Source organism: Coregonus clupeaformis, unplaced genomic scaffold, assembly GCF_020615455.1.
Source record: "Coregonus clupeaformis isolate EN_2021a unplaced genomic scaffold, ASM2061545v1 scaf2130, whole genome shotgun sequence".
NCBI classification, from domain to species: Eukaryota; Metazoa; Chordata; class Actinopteri; order Salmoniformes; family Salmonidae; genus Coregonus; species Coregonus clupeaformis.
The window spans coordinates 46,926-71,253 of NW_025535584.1; the positions used below are offsets into that span (position 1 = coordinate 46,926).

General features: G+C 46.1%; 1 protein-coding gene across 1 annotated transcript; it reads left to right on the forward strand.

Annotated features, from left to right (window-relative positions):
* Window positions 1-8,495: 8,495 nt before the first annotated feature.
* On the forward strand, window positions 8,496-10,194 carry LOC123488287 (stromal membrane-associated protein 1-like). The gene is made up of 3 exons (XM_045219183.1): window positions 8,496-8,719; window positions 9,388-9,748; window positions 10,032-10,194. The coding sequence occupies exons 1-3, from the start codon at window positions 8,683-8,685 to the stop codon at window positions 10,033-10,035; spliced, it is 402 nt and encodes a 133-aa protein (XP_045075118.1). The 5' UTR covers window positions 8,496-8,682; the 3' UTR covers window positions 10,036-10,194.
* Window positions 10,195-24,328: the final 14,134 nt, after the last annotated feature.

Consider the following 24,328-nt stretch of genomic DNA (forward strand, 5'->3'; position numbering starts at 1 on the left):
ACCTTTTGAATCAATAGGTTCACCATCACCATCAAAGTTTGTTTTTTGTTCACATGGTGTTGACCTTGTTTTACAGTCTGACATACCAAACCTTTCCAGTATCTTGGTTATGTACCTTGTTTGGCTCATCTTTATTTTCCCTTCACTTTGTGTAAAATCAATGCCTAGGAAATGTCTAAGCCTCCCAAGATCTTTCATCTTAAATGTTTCACTTAACATTTCTTTTACACTTGTGAGTGAGTCACTATCACTAGCAGCGATAATTAGATCATCGACCCAAATTATCAAAATGATCCTTTCTGTTGCAGTTTGTTTGTTGTAAACACAGTGATCAGCTGGGTTCTGTGTAAAACCATTTTCACTAAGGTGATCATGCAACATTTTGTTCCAGTTCCTTCCTGACTGTTTCAGGCCGTACAGTGACTTGTTCAGTTTGCAGACTAGTTGCTCACCTGTATCTGACCTGACTTCAAAACCCTCTGGTTGCTCCATGTACACTTCACAGTCAATAGGAGCATGTAGATATGCTGTTTTGACATCCATCTGATGTAACTCTAAGTCATACTGAGCTGCTAGCTGCATCAAACAACGTACTGATGTCATATTTGCAGTTGGAGAAAAAGTCTCCTTATAGTCTATTCCTGCCACTTGACTATATCCCTTTGCAACATATCTTGCCTTGTATGTCTCAGTCTCATCTGAATTGTTTTTGACCGCATAGACCCACCTGCCCCCCACTGCATTTTTACCCTCTGGCAGTGTGGTCAATGTGAATGTATCATTTTCCCTAAGGGAATCCATCTCCTCCTTCATAGCAGTAGCCCAAATCTCTGATTTTGGTGAAATCATTGCTTCTTTGAAGGTTTGTGGTGCATTGCACATTACTCTGTAGCAGTAGTCAACACTAGGTGGTATCTGGTCATCACACTTCACTTTACACTCATAGTCTTTTAAGTACTGGGGCTTCTTCCTCGCTCTGTCTGGATAGCGTGGACTCTGACTATCTGAAGTCTCGATTTGCACATCTTGTGTCTCTTCGGAATTTTAATCTGCCATCTTGGCTTTTGGCATGGGGGATTGAAATCTCTCCCCATGAAGATCATCACTCATTTCCAAATCTGTCTGAGTTTGGCGTTCGACTACACCTTTTGTAACGAACTTGACTAATCTGTTTTTAAGAACTTTTCCAGTGTCTGGGTAGTAGACTAGGTATGCTGGACTATTTTTATCATACCCGACAAAAATACCCTTTTCACATCTTGAGTCCAACTTTTTCTTGTTCTGTCTGTATGCATAGCAAACAGATCCAAATTCTTTCATCTTTGAAAGATCAGGCTTTCTCCCAGTAAACATGTAGTGTGGAGTCTGTCCTACACGCTTATTGTAACACCTATTGCGAATTACTGCAGCAGTCATTACAGCATATGTCCACAATTTATTTGGTAGGTTGCTCTCAAGTAGCATGCATCTTGCCATTTCAAACAGTGTTCTCCAATTTCTCTCAGTGGTCCCATTTTGATGGGGTGAGTAAGGGGCTGAAGTTTCATGTCTTATGGCATTCTTACTGAGCAGTGACTGGAACTCTTTGGCTGTGTACTCTGTGCCATTATCTGACCTGACACACTTTATTTTTCCATAAGGGGCCACATCAGCAATAAACTTCTCAGTAGCTTTTACAGTATCACTTTTTGCTTTTAGGAAATACACAAAAACTGCCCCTGAATAATCATCCGTAAATGCTAGAGTATATCTGAACCCATCTTTCGCCTCTGGCTCAATAGGGCCAGCCAAATCAGTGTGCACAAGCTCAAGAGCTGCTTTTGCCTTTTCATCAGGCTCTCTGTTTCTGCTCTGAACAAATTTTCCCTGTGTGCAGATTTCACAGTTGAGGGTAGATTTGTCAATCTTACCTGTGATTTTCATTCCCTCTGTCACATTTTCTAACTTTGACACATCCTCAAAATTACAGTGGCCAATAATTTTGTGCCATGTGTGAATATCATAGCACCCATGACATCCATCATCATTTTCATCACTTACAGTGTTAAGATAGTAAAGTCTATCATACTCCTCGATGTCAAAAGTGCTACTGTTCTTGTGGATGAGCTTGTACTCCTGAGTGGCGCAGTGGTCTAAGGCACTGCATCGCAGTGCTAACTGTGCCACTAGAGATCCTGGTTCGAATCCAGGCTCTGTTGCAGCCGGCCGCGACCGGGAGACTCATGGGCGGCGCACAATTGGCCCAGCGTCGTCCAGGGTAGGGGAGGGAATGGCCGGCAGGGATATAGCTCAGTTGATAGAGCATGGCGTTTGCAACGCCAGGGTTGTGGGTTCGATTCCCACGGGGGGCCAGTATAAAAAAAATATATATATATATGTAATCACTAACTGTAAGTCGCTCTGGATAAGAGCGTCTGCTAAATGACTAAAATGTAAATGTAAAATGTTACACCCCTGTCGGAAGTTGACTGAAGCTCCGTTGGCTGTCGCTGCTTTAACAGAGAAAATGTCCTGTGGAAACGACGGCACTTACAGCGCCTTCGTCAGCGTTGTTTTCACCCGACGACCCGTGTTGTCTCTCAGGTAAACCTCAGCTGCACCTCTCCTCTCCGCAACACCATTCGTTCTTGTTCCGTTAGCCAGCTCCACGGAATGTTTTTCCGGTTTGAAAGTCTCGTCAAACTCCTTAAACTTCCCGATGTCCGTGACTATATGTGACGTTGCTCCCGTATCAACCATCAGCCCTTTATGTTTCAGTCCACGAACCTGACAGTCACTTATTTTGAATGCAAATGTGTGGCCTTCAGCATCTGTTGCTTGTTTCACATTGTCTCTTCTTTTTCGTCTGCAATTTGCGTCAGTATGAGTGGAGCGCTTGCAAAAACTACACCACTGTCTCCGTTCTCTGTGCTCTCCAGTAACGGTACATTCCCGGGCCTTGTGCCCTTTCTGGCCACAGTTGAAGCAGGTTATCTCGGTCCCTTTATCTCTTCCTCTTGGCCAGCTAACTTTAATGTTACTTGCCTTCATCACGTTGTCGTCAGTGGAAATGGCGCTAAACTTCTCGGTTCTTTCATAGCTCCTCAACTTGGTTTTGAACTTGCCATAAGTTGTCGGCTCGTCACTCAACTGCAACTGCTTGCCAAGGTTAGGGTTAGTTTAGAATAAGGGTAAGGGTTACGTTTAGTGCTAATGTTAAGGGTTAAGGCTTAGGGTTAGTGGATAGTTAGTTGAAATGCTGACAGTTATTGAACATCTACAAACCATCCACTTGGGACTATCCAAATAAAGTGTAACCGAATTCCATTCGAAACCCTGCGTAATGGCATTCTGGACATAAAGAATTCCATCTCTATGCGACAGAGAGGGTCACAATGCCGACGCTTCGTATGGAACTCCAGAACCAGAGAGTTATGTTCAGAACTCTCAAGAAATCTTCAGTTCTTGATCGACAAACGAGAGATACAGCATTATGGCAAGCTTTTCATTCATCCTCCCTGAAGACGGACATTATTCTATTAAGGACAACGCAGTTAACTCAGGTAAGAATAATTTAATTATTTCAGTCTTAAAACTAAAATATTAATTGATTTAATTCTTAGTAGAAAGGAAATATCTTCAAACTTAGAATAAGATGGCTGTAAAGGCTTTTGTTGTTAGTTACCAAGCAATGTAACCATGCAAAATGAATATTTACAACTGTAAATGGTTTTACTTAGGCCAAGTAAAATATGCAATGTCTCAATTATCTCTCCTTCCTCCCAAAGTGCGCACTTGTTCACTTCACTGAATTGAAAAGAAATGACTGGTATAAGAAATATGGTTGAAACTCCCACTAGCCTATGCCTCCACCAATCCAACGGTTTAAGATGTCTGGGAAGTAGAGAAGGAGTGCACACTTTAAGGAAATAGGAGATATTATTGGAACACACATTATTTGCCATGAGTGAAAAGGAAAATATCCCTCCCTTTCTTATAATGCTAAAAATCTGTTTTGTTGATCCTGTGCTGTCATGGCGTTTCTTTCAGGGTGGATTTCAATGGTGACCCAACTCAACACCCTTGAAGGTCCAGAGTCAGAGAGTCAGAACATCCGTCAGAGCTTTGCAGAGATACTTGGCGACAAGTACCACTACGCGAATGCCATCAACAGCTCTCTGCTCTGGACTGTTGGGTACACCCCCTACATTCCCCCAGTTCTGAAAGGAAGAAGCTTCCCCTCTGTCGAGAGCTTCTTCCTGGATGAGTGGGAGCCACTGACACTCCAGCAGACTCCTCAGGTTCTGTCCACCAGTGTTTCCATCAAGGAAGACAACCTGAACCAGTCGTCTGCAGGCCTAGTATCTCAGGTTCTGTCCACCAGTGTTGCCATTATAGAGAATGACCTAATCCAGTCTGCTGCAGGCCTAGTGTCTCAGGTTCTGTCCACCAGTGTTTCCATTGTGGAGAATGACCTGATCCAGTCTGCTGCAGGCCTAGTATCTCAGGTTCTGTCCACCAGTGTTTCCATTGTGGAGAATGACCTGATCCAGTCTGCTGCAGGCCTAGTGTCTCAGGTTCTGTCCACCAGTGTTTCCATTGTGGAGAATGACCTGATCCAGTCTGCTGCAGGCCTAGTGTCTCAGGTTCTGTCCACCAGTGTTTCCATTGCGCAGAATGACCTGATCCAGTCTGCTGCAGGCCTAGTGTCTCAGGTTCTGTCCACCAGTGTTTCCATTGTGGAGAATGACCTGATCCAGTCTGCTGCAGGCCTAGTATCTCAGGTTCTGTCTACCAGTGTTTCCATTGTGGAGAATGACCGGTTCCAGTCTGCTACAAATCTAGTGTCTCAGGATGAGGACTCCACCCTGAGAGCCTCCAACCAACCTGAGGTCCATGTGGCTGATGTGTCAACCAAGGGAAGTAGACTTACCATCACTATTTCTATGGGTTCAACCAAGAGTAGCCATGTTGCTTTACGTGAAGTTGATGCTAGTGCTACCAGCCTGGAGCAGTCTGCTGAGAAAATGTCTACCTCTACTACTGATGTCAACGACATCTCATCAACTGCTGCTGCCAAGAAGAAGAAGAGGTGTGGATTATTCTCATCTCTCTGGAGAGCTCTCAGGGGGAAGAACAAGAAGCCTGTAAGTAATAACTCATACTGTAATTCTATTTTGTACTTAACATAATCATTTATCAACTATTTTGATGCTAATATCCAGTGATAATGGCTGTCTGTAAAATAGGTTTTCTATATTTTATACCTTTCGTTTTTCAGGCTAAAGTGGCTTCCAAGAAAGAGGATGAAATCAACAAGGATGAGAGCCGCCTCACCTGCGACCACAACACTATACAGGGAGATCACTGATGCAGGCACCAACAATGGTGTTTCTATTTTCTCTCACACTTTTTCTTCATCCCCAATCCCCTTCCCACACCCCACCCATTTTATCTTCAATAAACCTTTTGTCGTTGCATTTGATTGTGTTTTGTCTTTGATTGGTATCACTGTCATTGATAAGGGCAGGGGTTTAGTAGTTCAACTACATGTCAATCAATCGCTGGTTAACTTTCAAACTCCGAAGGGAGACAACCGAGGCAAAGACGTAAGCAGGAGGGCAACTGTGACCTTCAGAAATGTGCAAAGATGTGAACAGTTTGTAACAATGTAACAACGCTAATGCAATCAGTTATCTCCACATTTTCTGGAGAATAACATGCATTCTCGCTCAGGGCCTCTAGATGGAGTAGCAAGCACAATTCTGAGGGTTCCCCTCATAATGCTTTTATCAGCTGTTGGATATGGGGATATTCCCATATTAGGAATTCCTGTGGGAGATTTATACCATGAAATCCTGCAGCGCCCGCAAGGTCCCCCCTGCTCAAGAAAGCACATATACAGGCCCGTCTGAAGTTTGCCAATGAACATCTGAATTATTCAGAGAAGAACTGGGTGAAAGTGTTGTGGTCAGATGAGACCAAAATCAAGCTCTTTGGCATCAACTCAACTTGCCGTGTTTGGAGGAGGAGGAATGCTGCCTATGACCCCAAGAACACCATCCCCACCGTCAAACATGGAGGTGGAAACATTATGCTTTGGGGGTGTTTTTCTGCTAAGGGGACAGGACAACTTCACTGCATCAAAGGGACGATGGACGGGGCCATGTACCGTCAAATCTTGAGTGAGAACCTCCTTCCCTCAGCCAGGGCATTGAAAATGGGTCGTGGATGGGTATTCCAGCATGACAATGACCCAAAATACACAGCCAAGGCAACAAAGGAGTGGCTCAAGAAGAAGCACATTAAGGTCCTGGAGTGGCCTAGCCAGTCTCCAGACCTTAATCCCATAGAAAATCTGTGGAGGGAGCTGAAGGTTCGAGTTGCCAAACGTCAGCCTCAAAACCTTAATAACTTGGAGAAGATCTGCAAAGAGGAGTGGGACAAAATCCCTCCTGAGATGTGTGCAAACCTTGTGGCCAACTACAAGAAACGTCTGACCTCTGTGATTGCCAACAAGGGTTTTGCCACCAAGTACTAAGTCATGTTTTGCAGAGGGGTCAAATACTTTTTTCCCTCACTGTACATGCACAACATATTACCTATATGTCTACATCTCAATGATGGCTCAGTTGATAGAGCATGTCGCTTGTACCGCCAAGGTTGTGCGTTCGTTTCCCATGGAGGACCAGTGGAAGAAAAAAAAAGTGAAGTCGGAATTTTACATCTTAGCCAAATACATTTAAACTCAGTTTTTCACAATTCCTGACATTTAATCCTATAAAAAATTCCCTGTTTTAGGTCAGTTAAGATCACCACTTTATTTTAAGAATGTGACATTTCAGAATAATAGTAGAGTGATTTATTTCAGCTTTTATTTATTTCATCACATTCCCAGTTGGTCAGAAGTTTACATACACTCAATTAGTATTTGGTAGCATTGCCTTTAAATAGTTTAACTTGGGTCAAACGTTTCGGGTAGCCTTCCACAAGCTTCCCACAATAAGTTGGGTGAATTTTGGCCCATTCCTCCTGACGGAGCTGGTGTAACTGAGTCAGGTTTGTAGGCCTCCTTGCTCGCACACGCTTTTTCAGTTCTGTCCACATGTTCTGTAGGATTGAGGTCAGGGCTTTGCGATGGCCACTCCAATACCTTGACTTTGTTCTCCTTAAGCCATTTTGCCACAACATTTTGCCACAAATGGAAGTTTGTCCATTTGGAAGACTCATTTGCGACCAAGCTTTAACTTCCTGACTGATGTCTTGAGATATTGCTTCAAAATATCCACATCATTTTCCTTCCTCATGATGCCATCTATTTTGTGAAGTGCACCAGTCCCTCCTGCAGCAAAGCACCCCCACAGCATGATGCTGCCACCCCCGTGCTTCACGGTTGGGATGGTGTTTTTCAGCTTGCAAGCCACCCCATTTTTCCTCCAAACATAACGATGGTCATTATGGCCAAACAGTTCTATTTTTGTTTCATCAGACCAGAGGACATTTCTCTAAAAAGTATGATCTTTGTCCCCATGTGCAGTTGCAAACCGTAGTCTGGCTTTTTTATGGTGGTTTTGGAGCGGTGGCATCTTCCTTGCTGAGCGGCCTTTCAGGTTATGTCGATATAGGACTTGTTTTACTGTGGATATAGATACTTTTGTACCTGTTTCCTCCAGCATCTTCACAAGGTCCTTTGCTGTTGTTCTGGGATTGATTTGCACTTTTCGCACCAAAGTATGTTCATCTTTAGGAGACAGAACGCGTCTCTTTCCTGAGCAGTATGACGGCTGCGTGGTCCCATGGTGTTTATACTTGCGTACTATTGTTTGTACAGATGAACGTGGTACTTTCAGGCGTTTGGAAATTGCTCCCAAGGATGAACCAGACTTGTGGAGGTCTACAATTTTTTTCTGAGGTCTTGGCTGAATTTCTTTTGATTTTCCCATGATGTCAAGCAAAGAGGCACTGAGTTTTGAAGGTAGGCCTTGAAATACATCCACAGGTACACCTCCAGTTGACGCAAATGATGTCAATTAGCCTATCAGAAGCTTCTAAAGCCATTACATAATTTTCTGGAATTTTCCAAGCTGTTTAAAGGCACAGTCAACTTAGTGTATGTAAACTTCTGACCCACTGGAATTGTGATACAGTGAATTATAAGTGAAATAATCTGTCCGTAAACAATTGTTGGAAAAATGACTTGTGTCATGCACAAAGTAGATGTCCTAACCTACTTGCCAAAACTATAGTTTGTTAAGAAGAAATTTGTGGAGTGGTTGAAAAACAAGTTTTAATGACTCCAACCTAAGAGTATGTAAACTTCAGACTTCAACTTATATATATATATATATATATATATATATATATATATATATATATATATATATATATATATCCATCCATGCATGCATGCAGGCCAGTGCATGTTAGCGTGAGAGAAGTTTGAAGATCAAGAGACTGAATATGGTTAGCGACTTTTCTTACGTAGTTCTTACAGTTTTTGCTTCCTTCTTCCAGGCTAGCTCCAGTACCCCAGCCAGCACCCCAACACAATCCCCAGCAGCAACCCCATCCTCAGGCTCTACCCAGGGAGACCTGGACCTGTTCAGTGAGACTGGTGGTTGAGTTGGCATTAAGGGGGAGGACACCAGGGCCAAGAAACACCTCTCCAAGGACTCCATCCTGTCCCTGTATGGGAACACCAGTATGCCTCAGATGCCCCAGCACCAGCAGGCCCCGCCTGGTAAGGAGAAATACAGACAAGCGTACACATGCACATACTGTACACTCATGCAGGGCTCTACACTGACCTTTTTTACAAGGAGCACATGTGCGCCTAAGTTGAAAAATGTAGGAGCACACAAAGACATTTAGGAGCACAATGACAAATATGAGGTTAACAAGCCGTTTTCTTTATAGTAATGAATCTGTGCTCAGTGTATTCTCCATGGCACTCAGGGGCTTCGGTACAGTGAAGTAATCATTACAACAATTATCATCTGGGGGAATTTTTTTTTAAATCCAGGCGCACTTGTGCTCCTAAATTAATATTCCAGGTCGCACAGCAAAATATTTAGGCGCATATGCCAGTAAAATGGTCGCCCTGTCATGCATCATTTTGGGCATGTGCACGCAAACACAAGTGCATGCACACACACACACACTCACACACACACACCAACCAATAACACAGAGGTTGGAAATGGTCCCCAACTGGCTCTGGGCTATATAGTGTAAATACCAAACACTTCTAAAGTAGCAAGTCACCAACCAAGTTGTTCAGTCACTTTCCCACTCTCTCAGTATATCTGTGGCAAGCCGTCATAAAGGTTAACAGAACGTTTTATTTTGAAAGAAAGACAAACTGTGCAACCCTGTTCTCAGTATTTCTCCTCTCTTTTTCCGCTCCAGCTGGTATATACATGAACCCCGCCCAGATGCAGTTTCCAGTAGGCATCCCCCAGCAGCAGGTCCCCACTGGCTACCAGGCCTTTCCTGGCATGGGCACGGGCATGCCCCCCACCACCGTCATGGGTGCCATGATGGCTCAGAGCGGAGCCGCCATGATGGGACCCAACACAGGCATGATGGTTGGCATGACGATGCCCAACGGTTTCATGGGACAAGCGCCTGCGGCCGGGATGGTTGGCATGGCTCCGAGGATGATGGGGGTACCCCAGGGGGGATGCCCGGGGGTATGGTGCCCGCTCAGGGCATGCAGGGGATGTATGCCGTCCAGCCTGGGCAGCAGGGCCAGTGGAACATGGGACAGGTATGGTAGTTATTTTGTTGTCTCGTTCTTTGGCATATTGGGGTTTTTCCCCTAGGAGTAAGCTTTGCATTTGAAGTATAAGATGGTTTAATGAGAATACAAGATCAGTATCTTTGGGAGTTAACTTAATTAGGTAATGTTACCATATTGCCATAACTATCCAATTTTCTGAGATCGATATAGATGCATTGGGGTAAGGGGTTTGATTTTGTATTAGGCAATATTGTGTTTCCCTGACCCTGACACCTTTACCTTACTACTCGTCTTTCTCTTTCTTCCCCAGATGAACCAGCAGATGTCAGGGATGAGTCTGAACGGTGCCGGGGGGGGGGGGGCATGGCCTTCGGTCAGCCTGCCTCCACCATGGGAGGCTGGGCCGCTTCACCCTCCGGTCAGACACTCAGCACACAGCTCTGGAAGTGACCCACATGGAGGTCAAAGATCAGGGATTGGGGGTCAGGGCAGCGGAAGAGGGGGTCTCAACCAGGGGGTCCGAAATTCAACATCCAACCCCCCCCAGCAACCTTACTATGAACTGATGCCCGTTCTCCAACTGTTACTGACCAGTCTCCAACATCAAGCTTATTTATCTGTCTCTGTTCGCATACTGAAGAGAAGCATCCTTTCTTCAGGTAAGCACAGATCCATTGGTGATTGGACAAGTGAAAGCAAAGTGACGGTCTTATTACTCTGACTGGCCCAACCAAATCAGATCAGTGATTACTTCAAGGAAGGAAGCATTTCTGAAGTATTCAAACGGGGCACATCTCTCTCTCTCTTTGTCTCTTTCTGTCTATCTATCCCTCTGTCTTTCAGTCTCTCTTTTGTGAGTGAATTGGGCGTCATCATACATACACCATCATACGCAGGATGGCAGTCTGTGCCTGTTATGTGTTAGAAATCATAACTCTTTTAATTTTCCTTTTTGGATAAAAAAAAATTAGCCCTGTAACACAACAATGACATCATCGACAACATATCGAAAAAGCTGCAGGACCAGTTACACAAGCTTTTATTGTATCATTATTATAAAAAATTATTATAGAGAATTAAAGAATAGTATTTAAACTTTGGGAGAAGACATGGCTATCATTTCTGTGAATACTGCTCTCCTATGTACAGCTCTGTATAACCTTCTTTTAAAGTACCTGTGGTTCCCCTACAAAATAAAGTATGATAAACTGTGTCTGATGTGTGTTCTAGAGTCTAGACTTCTGGGTTCTAGATTTTGCCATTAACAACATTCAAAGTCAATTCTACCAGAACACCTAAGAAGGTAAAGAAGTTTGCATTTAAAACATGTCTACTCCATGTATCTCTTTTTTCCAGGGGTAGGCTACAGACATGCAAATGTCAGGGTGGTATCATTCTTTAACCATCCTTTGCAGAGCTGGCAAGTTATATACACCACATTTACAGTATTACATAAGAGGGAAAATAGTCACGGGGAGACAAGAGCTCCCTGTAAGTAGGCTAAATATTTGAAAGAATTCTGTTGATGGTGCAATATTGTAAAAAACATTTAAGAATAATTTTCTGAAAAATAACTGAATGAAGAAGAACTGAACTGGAGAGTTTGGTAGAAAAAACGAATTCCCAGTTGAGGAAAAGCGCGGTGTAATATTCATATGTGTCAGCATACTGAATTGTAATTGGATGCATTAAACTGTCATATCATACTGTGCTATGATTGGTTAAGACCACCCAGGTGGTGAGGTCATTCTAAAGATGATCATGGCCAGAGACACATGGACATGCCAGTTATAGCTAGTTAATAAAGAGCTACGTTTATAAATATCCTGTCGTCCTTCATTTTATTATTTTGTACAATGCATACAAAACAAGACATGGTGTCAGAGTAAAAGGACTAAAATATGGATTTTGCTGGAGTTCCTTCACCTCGAATGGATTGGGGGTCTACAAATCTACCCGATGCATGGCGTAAGTTCAAACAGCATGTGGAGCTGATGTTCACGGGTCCTCTGAAGGAAAGAGGAGAAGAGGAAAAGTGCAGCTACCTGCTCCTCTGGATCGGTGAAAAAAGGGAGAGACATTTACAACACATGGACACTTACCGAGGCTGAATCAAAGGTACTGAAAACATACTACGATCGTTTTGAAGCATATGTAGTGCCAAAGACCAATACAATTTTCGCTAGGTACAAATTCCATGAGAAAGTACAAGGCGCTAGCGAATCGTTTGAACAGTTTGTCACTGAGCTGCGTCTGCTTGTGAAAGACTGTGATTATGCAAACAAGGATGAGATGGTCAGGGACCGTATTGTATTTGGAATACACTCACCGCGAGTGAGAGAGAAACTTTTGAATGTTGGATCAGAGTTAACGCTGGACAAAGCTATCGACATAGCCAGATCTCACGAGCTAGCACAGGTTCAGATGAAAACCATTTCAGGCGGCAGCACGTGCGCATCACGTGAACAAGCAGTGCACGCAGTCAGGCAGACATCAAAGCACACCTCCAGTGCCCAGAGAGCATGTTTCAGAACGGAGACAGACAGAACTCCAAAACAGAGCGACACAGACTCCAAACGCCCCAAAACATGTGGATATTGTGGATACAAAGTGCATGGCGAACAGGGGAATTGCCCAGCTAAAGGCAAACAGTGTACTAAATGTGGAAAATGGAATCACTTTGCAAAAGTGTGCAGAGTTTACCGTGGAAAAACAGTACATACAGTGAGTGAAGATGAAATGTCAATCAAAGAGTCAAATGCTGATGAACTGTTTATTGATTCAGTGACACAGAAAAGTCAGATATCAGAGACAGAGCAAGCCTTTGCTGACATTGAGATAGGAAGACAAGGCACAGAGCTAAAATTCAAACTAGACAATGGTGCACAAGTAAACATTATTCCTCTGAGTAAGTACAGAAGCTTGACATCTGAGTGTGAGCTACAGCCCACCACGCGCAGACTGACTGGTTATGGTGGTAAACAGCTCCCAGTAAAAGGCACATGCACTCTCAAATGCAAATACAAGGAAAGGGACATGATGTTGGACTTTTACGTTGTTGACACTCGAGCACCTGCAGTGCTAGGTCTTAAAGCATGTTTAGACATGGACCTTATCAAGCTAGTTTTATCAGTGACAGCACCAGTAGAGATAGAGAATGTCATGGAGGAGTTTGCTGATGTTTTTACAGGAATAGGACTATTCCCAGGAGAATGTACCATTCACCTTGACCCAGACGCAACCCCTGTGGTCTACCCACCGAGAAAGATTCCACTTGCTCTCCGCGCCCGTCTGAAGAAAGAGTTGGAGAGCATGGAGCAATCTGACATCGTCACCAAGGTTACAGAACCGACGGATTGGGTCAACGCGTTAGTGGTGGTGGAGAAACCACGCACAGGCAAGCTCAGAGTATGTCTCGACCCAAGAGACTTGAACAAGGCTATCAAACACCCCCATTACCCCTTACCGACGCTAGATGGCATCACACACAAGCTAGCGGGCGCACGCTACTTCAGTGTCATGGACGCCAGATCAGGCTACTGGGCTATCAAGCTCACAGAAGAGTCATCTAAGCTCACAACGTTCAACAGACCGTTTGGACGCTACAGGTTCCGTCGCCTGCCTTTTGGGATTATCTCAGCCCAAGACGAGTTTCAGCGAAAGATCGACGAGGTGTACGAAGGCCTCGACGGAGTCGTGGCAATTGTGGATGACATCCTTGTCTATGGTCGAACCAAAGAGGAACACGACAGAAACCTCAACGCGATGCTGCAAAGGTCCCGCGAGAGAGGAGTCCGGCTCAACCCCGAGAAGAGCACAGTCGGCGCTACAGAGGTCAGCTACTTCGGACATCTTCTCACAGCGAATGGAATCAAGCCAGATCCGCAGAAGATCTCAGCCATAAAGGAAATGGAGCCACCAAAGAACCGCACAGAGCTGGAAACAGTGCTTGGCATGGTCAACTACTTAGCCAAGTTCGCACCCAGCCTCTCCAATGCTAATGCACCCCTGCGTCAGCTGCTAAAGCAGTCCAGTGAGTTCCTCTGGGACAACCAACACGACATCGCTTTCCAGAAAGTGAAAGACTTGATCACGAGAGAACCAGGACCAATCCTTGCCTACTACGACCCCAACAAAGAGCTCAGACTCCAGGTGGACGCGTCAAAGTATGGACTAGGGGCAGTGCTACTGCAAGAAGGAAACCAAGCGAAACTCTAAGACTGTGAAATCAACTACGCTCAAATCGAAAAGGAGCTGTCGCCATTCTGTTTGGATGTAGCGTTTCCATAGATGTCTATGGAGACAAGTCATTGTGGAATCAGACCACAAGCCCCTCGAGTCAATCATGAGGAAACCGTTAGCCGCAGCCCCGCCAAGGCTACAGAGAATGATCCTTCAACTACAAAAAAACGACTTCACAATCACTCACCGTCCAGGCAAAGACATCCCTGTCGCAGACACACTCTCCAGGAAGTTTCTTACCTACAAGGACAGCAGCCTCAGTGAAGGCATGGACATGCAGGTGCACACTGTGTACAGCAACTTACCAGTTAGTGACACAAAACTGAAGGAGATCCGAGCAGAAACAGAAAAAGACACACAACTCACACAGCTGAGGAAAGTCATACAGTCAGGATGGCCTGAGGAGAGGAGAAAATGCCCTTAGAGCGTCTCAGAGTTCTGGAACCATCGTGACGAACTATCACAGATCAACGGAATCATTTTCAAAGGAGAGAAAATCATCATTCCTACCAGTCTCAGAGAAGAGATTTTGACAAAGATCCATGCTGGACACATGGGCATGGAAAAGTGCAAACAGAGAGCACGGGACATTTTGTTTTGGCCCGGAATGTGCAAACAAATAGAGGACATGGTTGGTAAATGCCCCACCTGTCTTGAACGACGCCCCTCGAACACCAAAGAGCCAATGTTACCTCACCGTATCCCAGACCGACCCTGGCAGGTCGTGGCAACCGATCTGTTCACGTGGAACAACGAGGACTACATTATAACAGTGGACTACTACAGCAGATACTTCGAACTCGACAAGCTTCATAGCACCACATCTGCAGCTGTGATACACAAGCTGAAAGCAGCTTTTGCCAGGCATGGCATTGTAGAGACTTTAATATCTGACAATGGGCCCTGTTACAAATCAAATGAGTTTGAATCCTTCACAAAAGCATGGGAGTTCACACACGTCACCACAAGCCCACATTACCCTCAAAGTAATGGCCTTGCTGAAAAATCTGTGCAGATCGCTAAATCACTCATGGACAAAGCAAAAGCAGACAAGAGAGACCCCTACCTCAGTCTCCTTGAATACCGCAACACTTCAGTTGACAACTTCAAATCACCAGCCCAGCTGTTGATGAGCCGCAGACTTCGCTCAATCCTTCCCAGCACCAACCAGCAGCTGCAACCTGAGGTCGTCAGCTACAAGGAAGTGCATGCAAAACGTGCACAGAGACAACAACGATACTACGACAGGTCAGCCAGACCACTGCCACCACTGAACGACGGAGAGTCAGTTAGAATCCAGGAGCATGGCTACTGGAAGCCAGCAGTCGTCATCCAACCAGCTGACACTGAACGTTCATATCTCGTTCGCACCGCAGAAGGAGCGGTGTACCGCCGCAATCGTCGTCACCTACTGAACACAAAAGAACAACACACTGACGAGATGAACTGTTCCCCTGAAAGAGAACGGGGTGGACTAAACACAGACACAACACAACATACACCATACTTACCTGCAACACCACAAGAACTGTTGACTGACACAGAAGCATGCTCAGCTTCATATCACACAAGGTCAGGAAGAGAGGTCAAGCCTAGAGCTGTCCTAGACCTGTGAAATGTCAAAGGGTGTAGGCGGATCGCTGCCCTAAAAGAGTTCCAGACTGTAAACTTGTTATTGAAAGTTAACTTGAAATGCTTTGGTATGGTATTTGTTTGATATGTTGAGATGTCATTGCTACAGTGAAAAGCTGAGTTGCTGAGAAATATTTGTTCTAAAAGTAACAGTATGCTGAATCATTGTTTGTCTGTTATGTTGATGCAGTTGGTGCAGTTTAAATGGTTACTTACCTCGAGTTCAAACTGCAGAGCATATATTCAAAAGAAACGCTTTATTGTTCTACATATTTTTTTCTTTTTTTTTAAAGAAGGGGGATGTAATATTCATATGTGTCAGCATACTGAATTGTAATTGGATGCATTATACTGTCATATCATACTGTGCTATGATTGGTTAAGACCACCCAGGTGGTGAGGTCATTCTAAAGATGATCATGGCCAGAGACACATGGACATGCCAGTTATAGCTAGTTAATAAAGAGCTACGTTTATAAATATCCTGTCGTCCTGCATTTTATTATTTTGTACAAAGCATACAAAACAAGACACACGGGACATGATTTTAGCATGGTCCCTTTTGAGTGCATAAACAGTGAGGGTGTTGACCCTAGTTTACTCGATATTCTACAATCAATTACAATATTCAGAGGACGACATATTCTTAACATGTTGGTATTGGCCAGCGTGTGACTCTCATGTGCTACACCTTCGGTTGTTGATGATCCACTTGAGGAGGAGAATACAGCGAAGGTGCCCGATTAAGAGCTCCGGGCCCGTCTATCCGACTGACGCTTCTCCCTCCCTGTACCATCGACGCTCCCTCCGCTGCTACTACCTTTCTGAACTGCCTCAACACCGTCAGCTGTGGAAACCATCCCCCAAGTCAAAACCAGCCAATGTCAGAATCCTACATTAGTTTTGTTTTTAAAGCGTATTTGAAATTCTCTTTAATGAAAAGTGCTATATAAAATAAATGTAGTATTATTAAACAGAGATAGAATTCCTGGTCACACTTTATTTGGATAGTCCCGTATAAATAATCTACAGATGGGGATACTTTCAACAAACGATCTGTTGATAAGCAACTGTTTGCCAAGGTTAGGGTTAGTTTAGAATAAGGGTAAGGGTTACGTTTAGGGCTAATGTTAAGGGTTAAGGCTTAGGGTTAGTGGATAGTTAGTTGAAATGCTGACAGTTATTGAACATCTACAAACCATCCACTTGGGACTATCCAAATAAAGTGTAACCGAATTCCATTCGAAACCCTGCGTAATGGCATTCTGAACATAAATAATTCCATCTCTATGCGACAGAGAGGGTCACAATGCCGACGCTTCGTATGGAGCTCCAGAACCAGAGAGTTATGTTCAGAACTCTCAAGAAATCTTCAGTTCTTGATCGACAAACGAGAGATACAGCATTATGGCAAGCTTTTCATTCATCCTCCCTGAAGACGGACATTATTCTATTAAGGACAACGCAGTTAACTCAGGTAAGAATAATTTAATTATTTCAGTCTTAAAACTAAAATATTAATTGATTTAATTCTTAGTAGAAAGGAAATATCTTCAAACTTAGAATAAGATGACTGTAAAGGCTTATGTTGTTAGTTACCAAGCAATGTAACCATGCAAAATGAATATTTACAGCTGTAAATGGTTTTACTTAGGCCAAGTAAAATATGCAATGTCTCAATTATCTCTCCTTCCTCCCAAAGTGCGCACTTGTTCACTTCACTGAATTGAAAAGAAATGACTGGTATAAGAAATATGGTTGAAACTCCCACTAGCCTATGCCTCCACCAATCCAACGGTTTAAGATGTCTGGGAAGTAGAGAAGGAGTGCACACTTTAAGGAAATAGGAGATATTATTGGAACACACATTATTTGCCATGAGTGAAAAGGAAAATATCCCTCCCTTTCTTATAATGCTAAAAATCTGTTTTGTTGATCCTGTGCTGTCATGGCGTTTCTTTCAGGGTGGATTTCAATGGTGACCCAACTCAACACCCTTGAAGGTCCAGAGTCAGAGAGTCAGAACATCCGTCAGAGCTTTGCAGAGATACTTGGCGACAAGTACCACTACGCGAATGCCATCGACAGCTCTCTGCTCTGGACTGTTGGGTACACCCCCTACATTCCCCCAGTTCTGAAAGGAAGAAGCTTCCCCTCTGTCGAGAGCTTCTTCCTGGATGAGTGGGAGCCACTGACACTCCACCAGACTCCTCAGGTTATGTCCACCAGTGTTTCCATCGAGGAAGACAACCTGAACCAGTCGTCTGCAGGCCTAGTATCTCAGGTTCTGTCCACCAGTGTTGCCATTATGGAGAATGACCTGATCCAGTCTGCTGCAGGCCTAGTGTCTCAGGTTCTGTCCACCAGTGTTTCCATTGTGGAGAATGACCAGATCCAGTCTGCTGCAGGCCTAGTATCTCAGGTTCTGTCCACCAGTGTTTCGATTGTGGAGAATGACCTGATCCAGTCTGCTGCAGGCCTAGTGTCTCAGGTTCTGTCCACCAGTGTTTCCATTGTGGAGAATGACCTGATCCAGTCTGCTGCAGGCCTAGTGTCTCAGGTTCTGTCCACCAGTGTTTCCATTGCGGAGAATGACCTGATCAAGTCTGCTGCAGGCCTAGTGTCTCAGGTTCTGTCCACCAGTGTTTCCATTGTGGAGAATGACCTGATCCAGTCTGCTGCAGTCCTAGTATCTCAGGTTCTGTCTACCAGTGTTTCCATTGTGGAGAATGACCGGTTCCAGTCTGCTACAAATCTAGTGTCTCAGGATGAGGACTCCACCCTGAGAGCCTCCAACCAACCTGAGGTCCATGTGGCTGATGTGTCAACCAAGGGAAGTAGACTTACCATCACTATTTCTATGGGTTCAACCAAGAGTAGCCATGTTGCTTTACGTGAAGTTGATGCTAGTGCTACCAGCCTGGAGCAGTCTGCTGAGAAAATGTCTACCTCTACTACTGATGTCAACGACATCTCATCAACTGCTGCTGCCAAGAAGAAGAAGAGGTGTGGATTATTCTCATCTCTCTGGAGAGCTCTCAGGGGGAAGAACAAGAAGCCTGTAAGTAATAACTCATACTGTAATTCTCTTTTGTACTTAACATAATCATTTATCAACTATTTTGATGCTAATATCCAGTGATAATGGCTGTCTGTAAAATAGGTTTTCTATATTTTATACCTTTCGTTTTTCAGGCTAAAGTGGCTTCCAAGAAAGAGGATGAAATCAACAAGGATGAGAGCCGCCTCACCTGCGACCACAACACTATACAGGGAGATCACTGATGCAGGCACCAACAATGGTGTTTCTATTTTCTCTCACACTTTTTCTTCATCCCCAATCCCCTTCCCACACCCCACCCATTTTATCTTCAATAAACCTGTTGTCGTTGCATTTGATTGTGTTTTGTCTTTGATTGGTATCACTGTCATTGATAAGGGCAGGGGTTTAGTAGTTCAACTACATGTCAATCAATCGCTGGTTAACTTTCAAACTCCGAAGGGAGACAACCGAGGCAAAGACGTAAGCAGGAGGGCAACTGTGACCTTCAGAAATGTGCAAAGATGTGAACAGTTTGTAACAATGTAACAACGCTAATGCAATCAGTTATCTCCACATTTTCTGGAGAATAACATGCATTCTCGCTCAGGGCCTCTAGATGGAGTAGCAAGCACAATTCTGAGGGTTCCCCTCATAATGCTTTTATCAGCTGTTGGATATGGGGATATTCCCATATTAGGAATTCCTGTGGGAGATTTATACCATGAAATCCTGCAGCGCCCGCAAGGTCCCCCTGCTCAAGAAAGCACATATACAGGCCCGTCTGAAGTTTGCCAATGAACATCTGAATTATTCAGAGAAGAACTGGGTGAAAGTGTTGTGGTCAGATGAAGCTAAATCAAGTCAGATGAACCAAAATCAAGCTCTTTGGCATCAACTCAACTTGCCGTGTTTGGAGGAGGAGGAATGCTGCCTATGACCCCAAGAACACCATCCCCACCGTCAAACATGGAGGTGGAAACATTATGCTTTGGGGGTGTTTTTCTGCTAAGGGGACAGGACAACTTCACTGCATCAAAGGGACGATGGACGGGGCCATGTACCGTCAAATCTTGAGTGAGAACCTCCTTCCCTCAGCCAGGGCATTGAAAATGGGTCGTGGATGGGTATTCCAGCATGACAATGACCCAAAATACACAGCCAAGGCAACAAAGGAGTGGCTCAAGAAGAAGCACATTAAGGTCCTGGAGTGGCCTAGCCAGTCTCCAGACCTTAATCCCATAGAAAATCTGTGGAGGGAGCTGAAGGTTCGAGTTGCCAAACGTCAGCCTCAAAACCTTAATAACTTGGAGAAGATCTGCAAAGAGGAGTGGGACAAAATCCCTCCTGAGATGTGTACAAACCTTGTGGCCAACTACAAGAAACGTCTGACCTCTGTGATTGCCAACAAGGGTTTTGCCACCAAGTACTAAGTCATGTTTTGCAGAGGGGTCAAATACTTTTTTCCCTCACTGTACATGCACAACATATTACCTATATGTCTACATCTCAATGATGGCTCAGTTGATAGAGCATGTCGCTTGTACCGCCAAGGTTGTGCGTTCGTTTCCCATGGAGGACCAGTGGAAGAAAAAAAAATATATACAGTTGAAGTCGGAATTTTACATCTTAGCCAAATACATTTAAACTCAGTTTTTCACAATTCCTGACATTTAATCCTATAAAAAATTCCCTGTTTTAGGTCAGTTAAGATCACCACTTTATTTTAAGAATGTGACATTTCAGAATAATAGTAGAGTGATTTATTTCAGCTTTTATTTATTTCATCACATTCCCAGTTGGTCAGAAGTTTACATACACTCAATTAGTATTTGGTAGCATTGCCTTTAAATAGTTTAACTTGGGTCAAACGTTTCGGGTAGCCTTCCACAAGCTTCCCACAATAAGTTGGGTGAATTTTGGCCCATTCCTCCTGACGGAGCTGGTGTAACTGAGTCAGGTTTGTAGGCCTCCTTGCTCGCACACGCTTTTTCAGTTCTGTCCACATGTTCTGTAGGATTGAGGTCAGGGCTTTGCGATGGCCACTCCAATACCTTGACTTTGTTCTCCTTAAGCCATTTTGCCACAACATTTTGCCACAAATGGAAGTTTGTCCATTTGGAAGACTCATTTGCGACCAAGCTTTAACTTCCTGACTGATGTCTTGAGATATTGCTTCAAAATATCCACATCATTTTCCTTCCTCATGATGCCATCTATTTTGTGAAGTGCACCAGTCCCTCCTGCAGCAAAGCACCCCCACAGCATGATGCTGCCACCCCCGTGCTTCACGGTTGGGATGGTGTTTTTCAGCTTGCAAGCCACCCCATTTTTCCTCCAAACATAACGATGGTCATTATGGCCAAACAGTTCTATTTTTGTTTCATCAGACCAGAGGACATTTCTCTAAAAAGTATGATCTTTGTCCCCATGTGCAGTTGCAAACCGTAGTCTGGCTTTTTTATGGTGGTTTTGGAGCGGTGGCATCTTCCTTGCTGAGCGGCCTTTCAGGTTATGTCGATATAGGACTTGTTTTACTGTGGATATAGATACTTTTGTACCTGTTTCCTCCAGCATCTTCACAAGGTCCTTTGCTGTTGTTCTGGGATTGATTTGCACTTTTCGCACCAAAGTATGTTCATCTTTAGGAGACAGAACGCGTCTCTTTCCTGAGCAGTATGACGGCTGCGTGGTCCCATGGTGTTTATACTTGCGTACTATTGTTTGTACAGATGAACGTGGTACTTTCAGGCGTTTGGAAATTGCTCCCAAGGATGAACCAGACTTGTGGAGGTCTACAATTTTTTTCTGAGGTCTTGGCTGAATTTCTTTTGATTTTCCCATGATGTCAAGCAAAGAGGCACTGAGTTTGAAGGTAGGCCTTGAAATACATTGTCACGATCGTCTGAAGAAGCGGACCAATACGCAGCGCGTGGAGTGAACATGATGACTTTATTTTATAAAGCAACCACGAAAAACAACAAATGACGATAGTGAAGTCCTCTGTAACACTGACAGAAACATGGAACAAAACCCCACAACCCCAAGGTGAAAACACACAGTATAAATATGGCTCCCAATCAGAGATAACGAGCCGACAGCTGACACTCGTTACCTCCGATTGGGAGTCATCGACCAAACATAGAAAACAACAACCTAGACACCCAACATAGAAATACACCCTAAATGAAAATAACAACCCTGGCTCAACAATCAGAGTCCCTGGAGCCAGAGTGTCACAGTACCCCCCTAAAGGTGCGAACTCCGGGCGCACCAGCATACAGTCTAGGGGAGGGTCTGGGTGGGCGTCTGTCCATGGTGGCGGCTCTGGCCCAGGTCGTGGTCCCCACCCCACCTTAGTCACTATCCGCTTCCGTAGCCCCCCTCCACATGACCACCCCCAACTAAACCCCACTGGATTAAGGGGCGGCACCGGACTAAGGGGCAGCACCGGACTAAGGGGCAGCACCGGACTAAGGGACAGTACCTGACTCACGGGGCAGCACCGGCCTGAGGGGCAGCACCGGACTGAATGGCGGATCCTGGCTGGCTGGCTCTGGCGGATCCTGGCTGGACGGCTCTGGCGGATCCTGGCTGGCGGAAGGCTCTGGCTGATCCTGTCTGGCGGAAGGCTCTGGCTGATCCTGTCTGGCGGAAGGCTCTGGCTGATCCTGTCTGGCGGAAGGCTCTGGCTGATCCTGTCTGGCGGAAGGCTCTGGCTGATCCTGTCTGGCGGAAGGCTCTGGCTGATCCTGTCTGGCGGAAGGCTCTGGCTGATCCTGTCTGGCGGAAGGCTCTGGCTGATCCTGTCTGGCGGAAGGCTCTGGCTGATCCTGTCTGGCGGAGAGCTCTGCGGCTCCGGTCTGGCGGACGGCTCTGAAGGCTCATGGCAGACGGGCGGCTTTGCAGGCTCAGTACAGACGGGCAGTTCAGACGGCGTTGGGCAGACGGACAGTTCAGACGGCATTGGGCAGACGGGCAGTTCAGGCGCCGTTGGGCAGACGGGCAGTTCAGACGGCGTTGGGCAGACGGACCGTTCAGGCGCCGTTGGGCAGACGGGCAGTTCAGACGGCGTTGGGCAGACGGACAGTTCAGGCCCCGTTGGGCAGACGGCAGACTCTGGCCGTCTGAGGCGCACCGTAGGCCTGGTGCGTGGTGCCGGAACTGGAGGTACCGGGCTGAGGACACGCATCTCAGGGCTAGTGCGGGGAGAAGCAACAGGGCATGCTTGGCCCTGGGGACGCACCGTAGGCCTGATGCGTGGTGCCGGAACTGGAGGTACCGGGCTGAGGACACGCATCTCAGGGCTAGTGCGGGGAGAAGCAACAGGGCATGCTTGGCCCTGGGGACGCACCGTAGGCCTGATGCGTGGTGCCGGAACTGGAGGTACCGGGCTGAGGACACGCATCTCAGGGCTAGTGCGGGAAGCAGCAACAGGGCATGCTTGGCCCTGGGGACGCACATAAGGCCTAGTGCGGAGAGCAGCAACAGGGCATGCTGGACCCTGGGGGACGCACATAAGGCCTAGTGCGGAGAGCAGGAACAGGCCGGGCTGGGCTGGCGACGCGCACCGTATCTCTGGTGCGAGAGGCCGGAACAGGCCGGGCCGGGCTGGCGGCGCACCGTATCCCTGGTGCGTGGAGTAGGAACAGGCCGGGCTGGGCTGGCGACGCGCACCGTATCCCTGGTGCGTGGAGTAGGAACAGGCCGGGCTGAGCTGGCGACGCGCACCGTATCCCTGGTGCGAGTGGCCGGAACAGGCCGGGCCGGGCTGGCGGCGCACCCTATCCCTGGTGCGTGGAGCAGGAACAGGCCGGGCTGGGCTGGCGACGCGCACCGCATCCCTGGTGCGAGTGGCCGGAACAGGCCGGGCCGGGCTGGCGTAGCACACCGTGGACCTGGTGCTTGGAGTAGGAACAGGCCGGTCCGTGCACGGGAACACACACCACTGGCCTCAACCGAGGATCAGGAACGGGCCGGACCGGACTGGCAACACACATCAGTCTTTCACGCCGTGCCACACACACTTCCCTCCCTCTACTCGCCAATGGCTCCCGTACTCCGTTAGCCTTCTCTCCTTTTCTCCCTGTGGCAGCCTCCTGCTGCCCAGCCGCCCAAGCCATGTGCCCCCCCCAAAAAAATTTTTGGGGTTGCCTCCCGTCCTTCCGACGATGGCCCTGCCGATGCCGTTGCTCCTCTCGCCGTCGCCTCTCCACCGTCTCGTTCCATGGTCGGCGATCCATACCATCCAGGATCTCCTCCCAAGTCCAGGACCCTTTACCGTCCAACAGTTCCTCCCATGTCCAGACCCTTTGCTCCTGGACGCGCTGCTTGGTCCTTTTATGGTGGGTTTTTCTGTCACGATCGTCTGAAGAAGCGGACCAATACGCAGCGCGTGGAGTGAACATGATGACTTTATTTTATAAAGCAACCACGAAAAACAACAAATGACGATAGTGAAGTCCTCTGTAACACTGACAGAAACATGGAACAAAACCCCACAACCCCAAGGTGAAAACACACAGTATAAATATGGCTCCCAATCAGAGATAACGAGCCGACAGCTGACACTCGTTACCTCCGATTGGGAGTCATCGACCAAACATAGAAAACAACAACCTAGACACCCAACATAGAAATACACCCTAAATGAAAATAACAACCCTGGCTCAACAATCAGAGTCCCTGGAGCC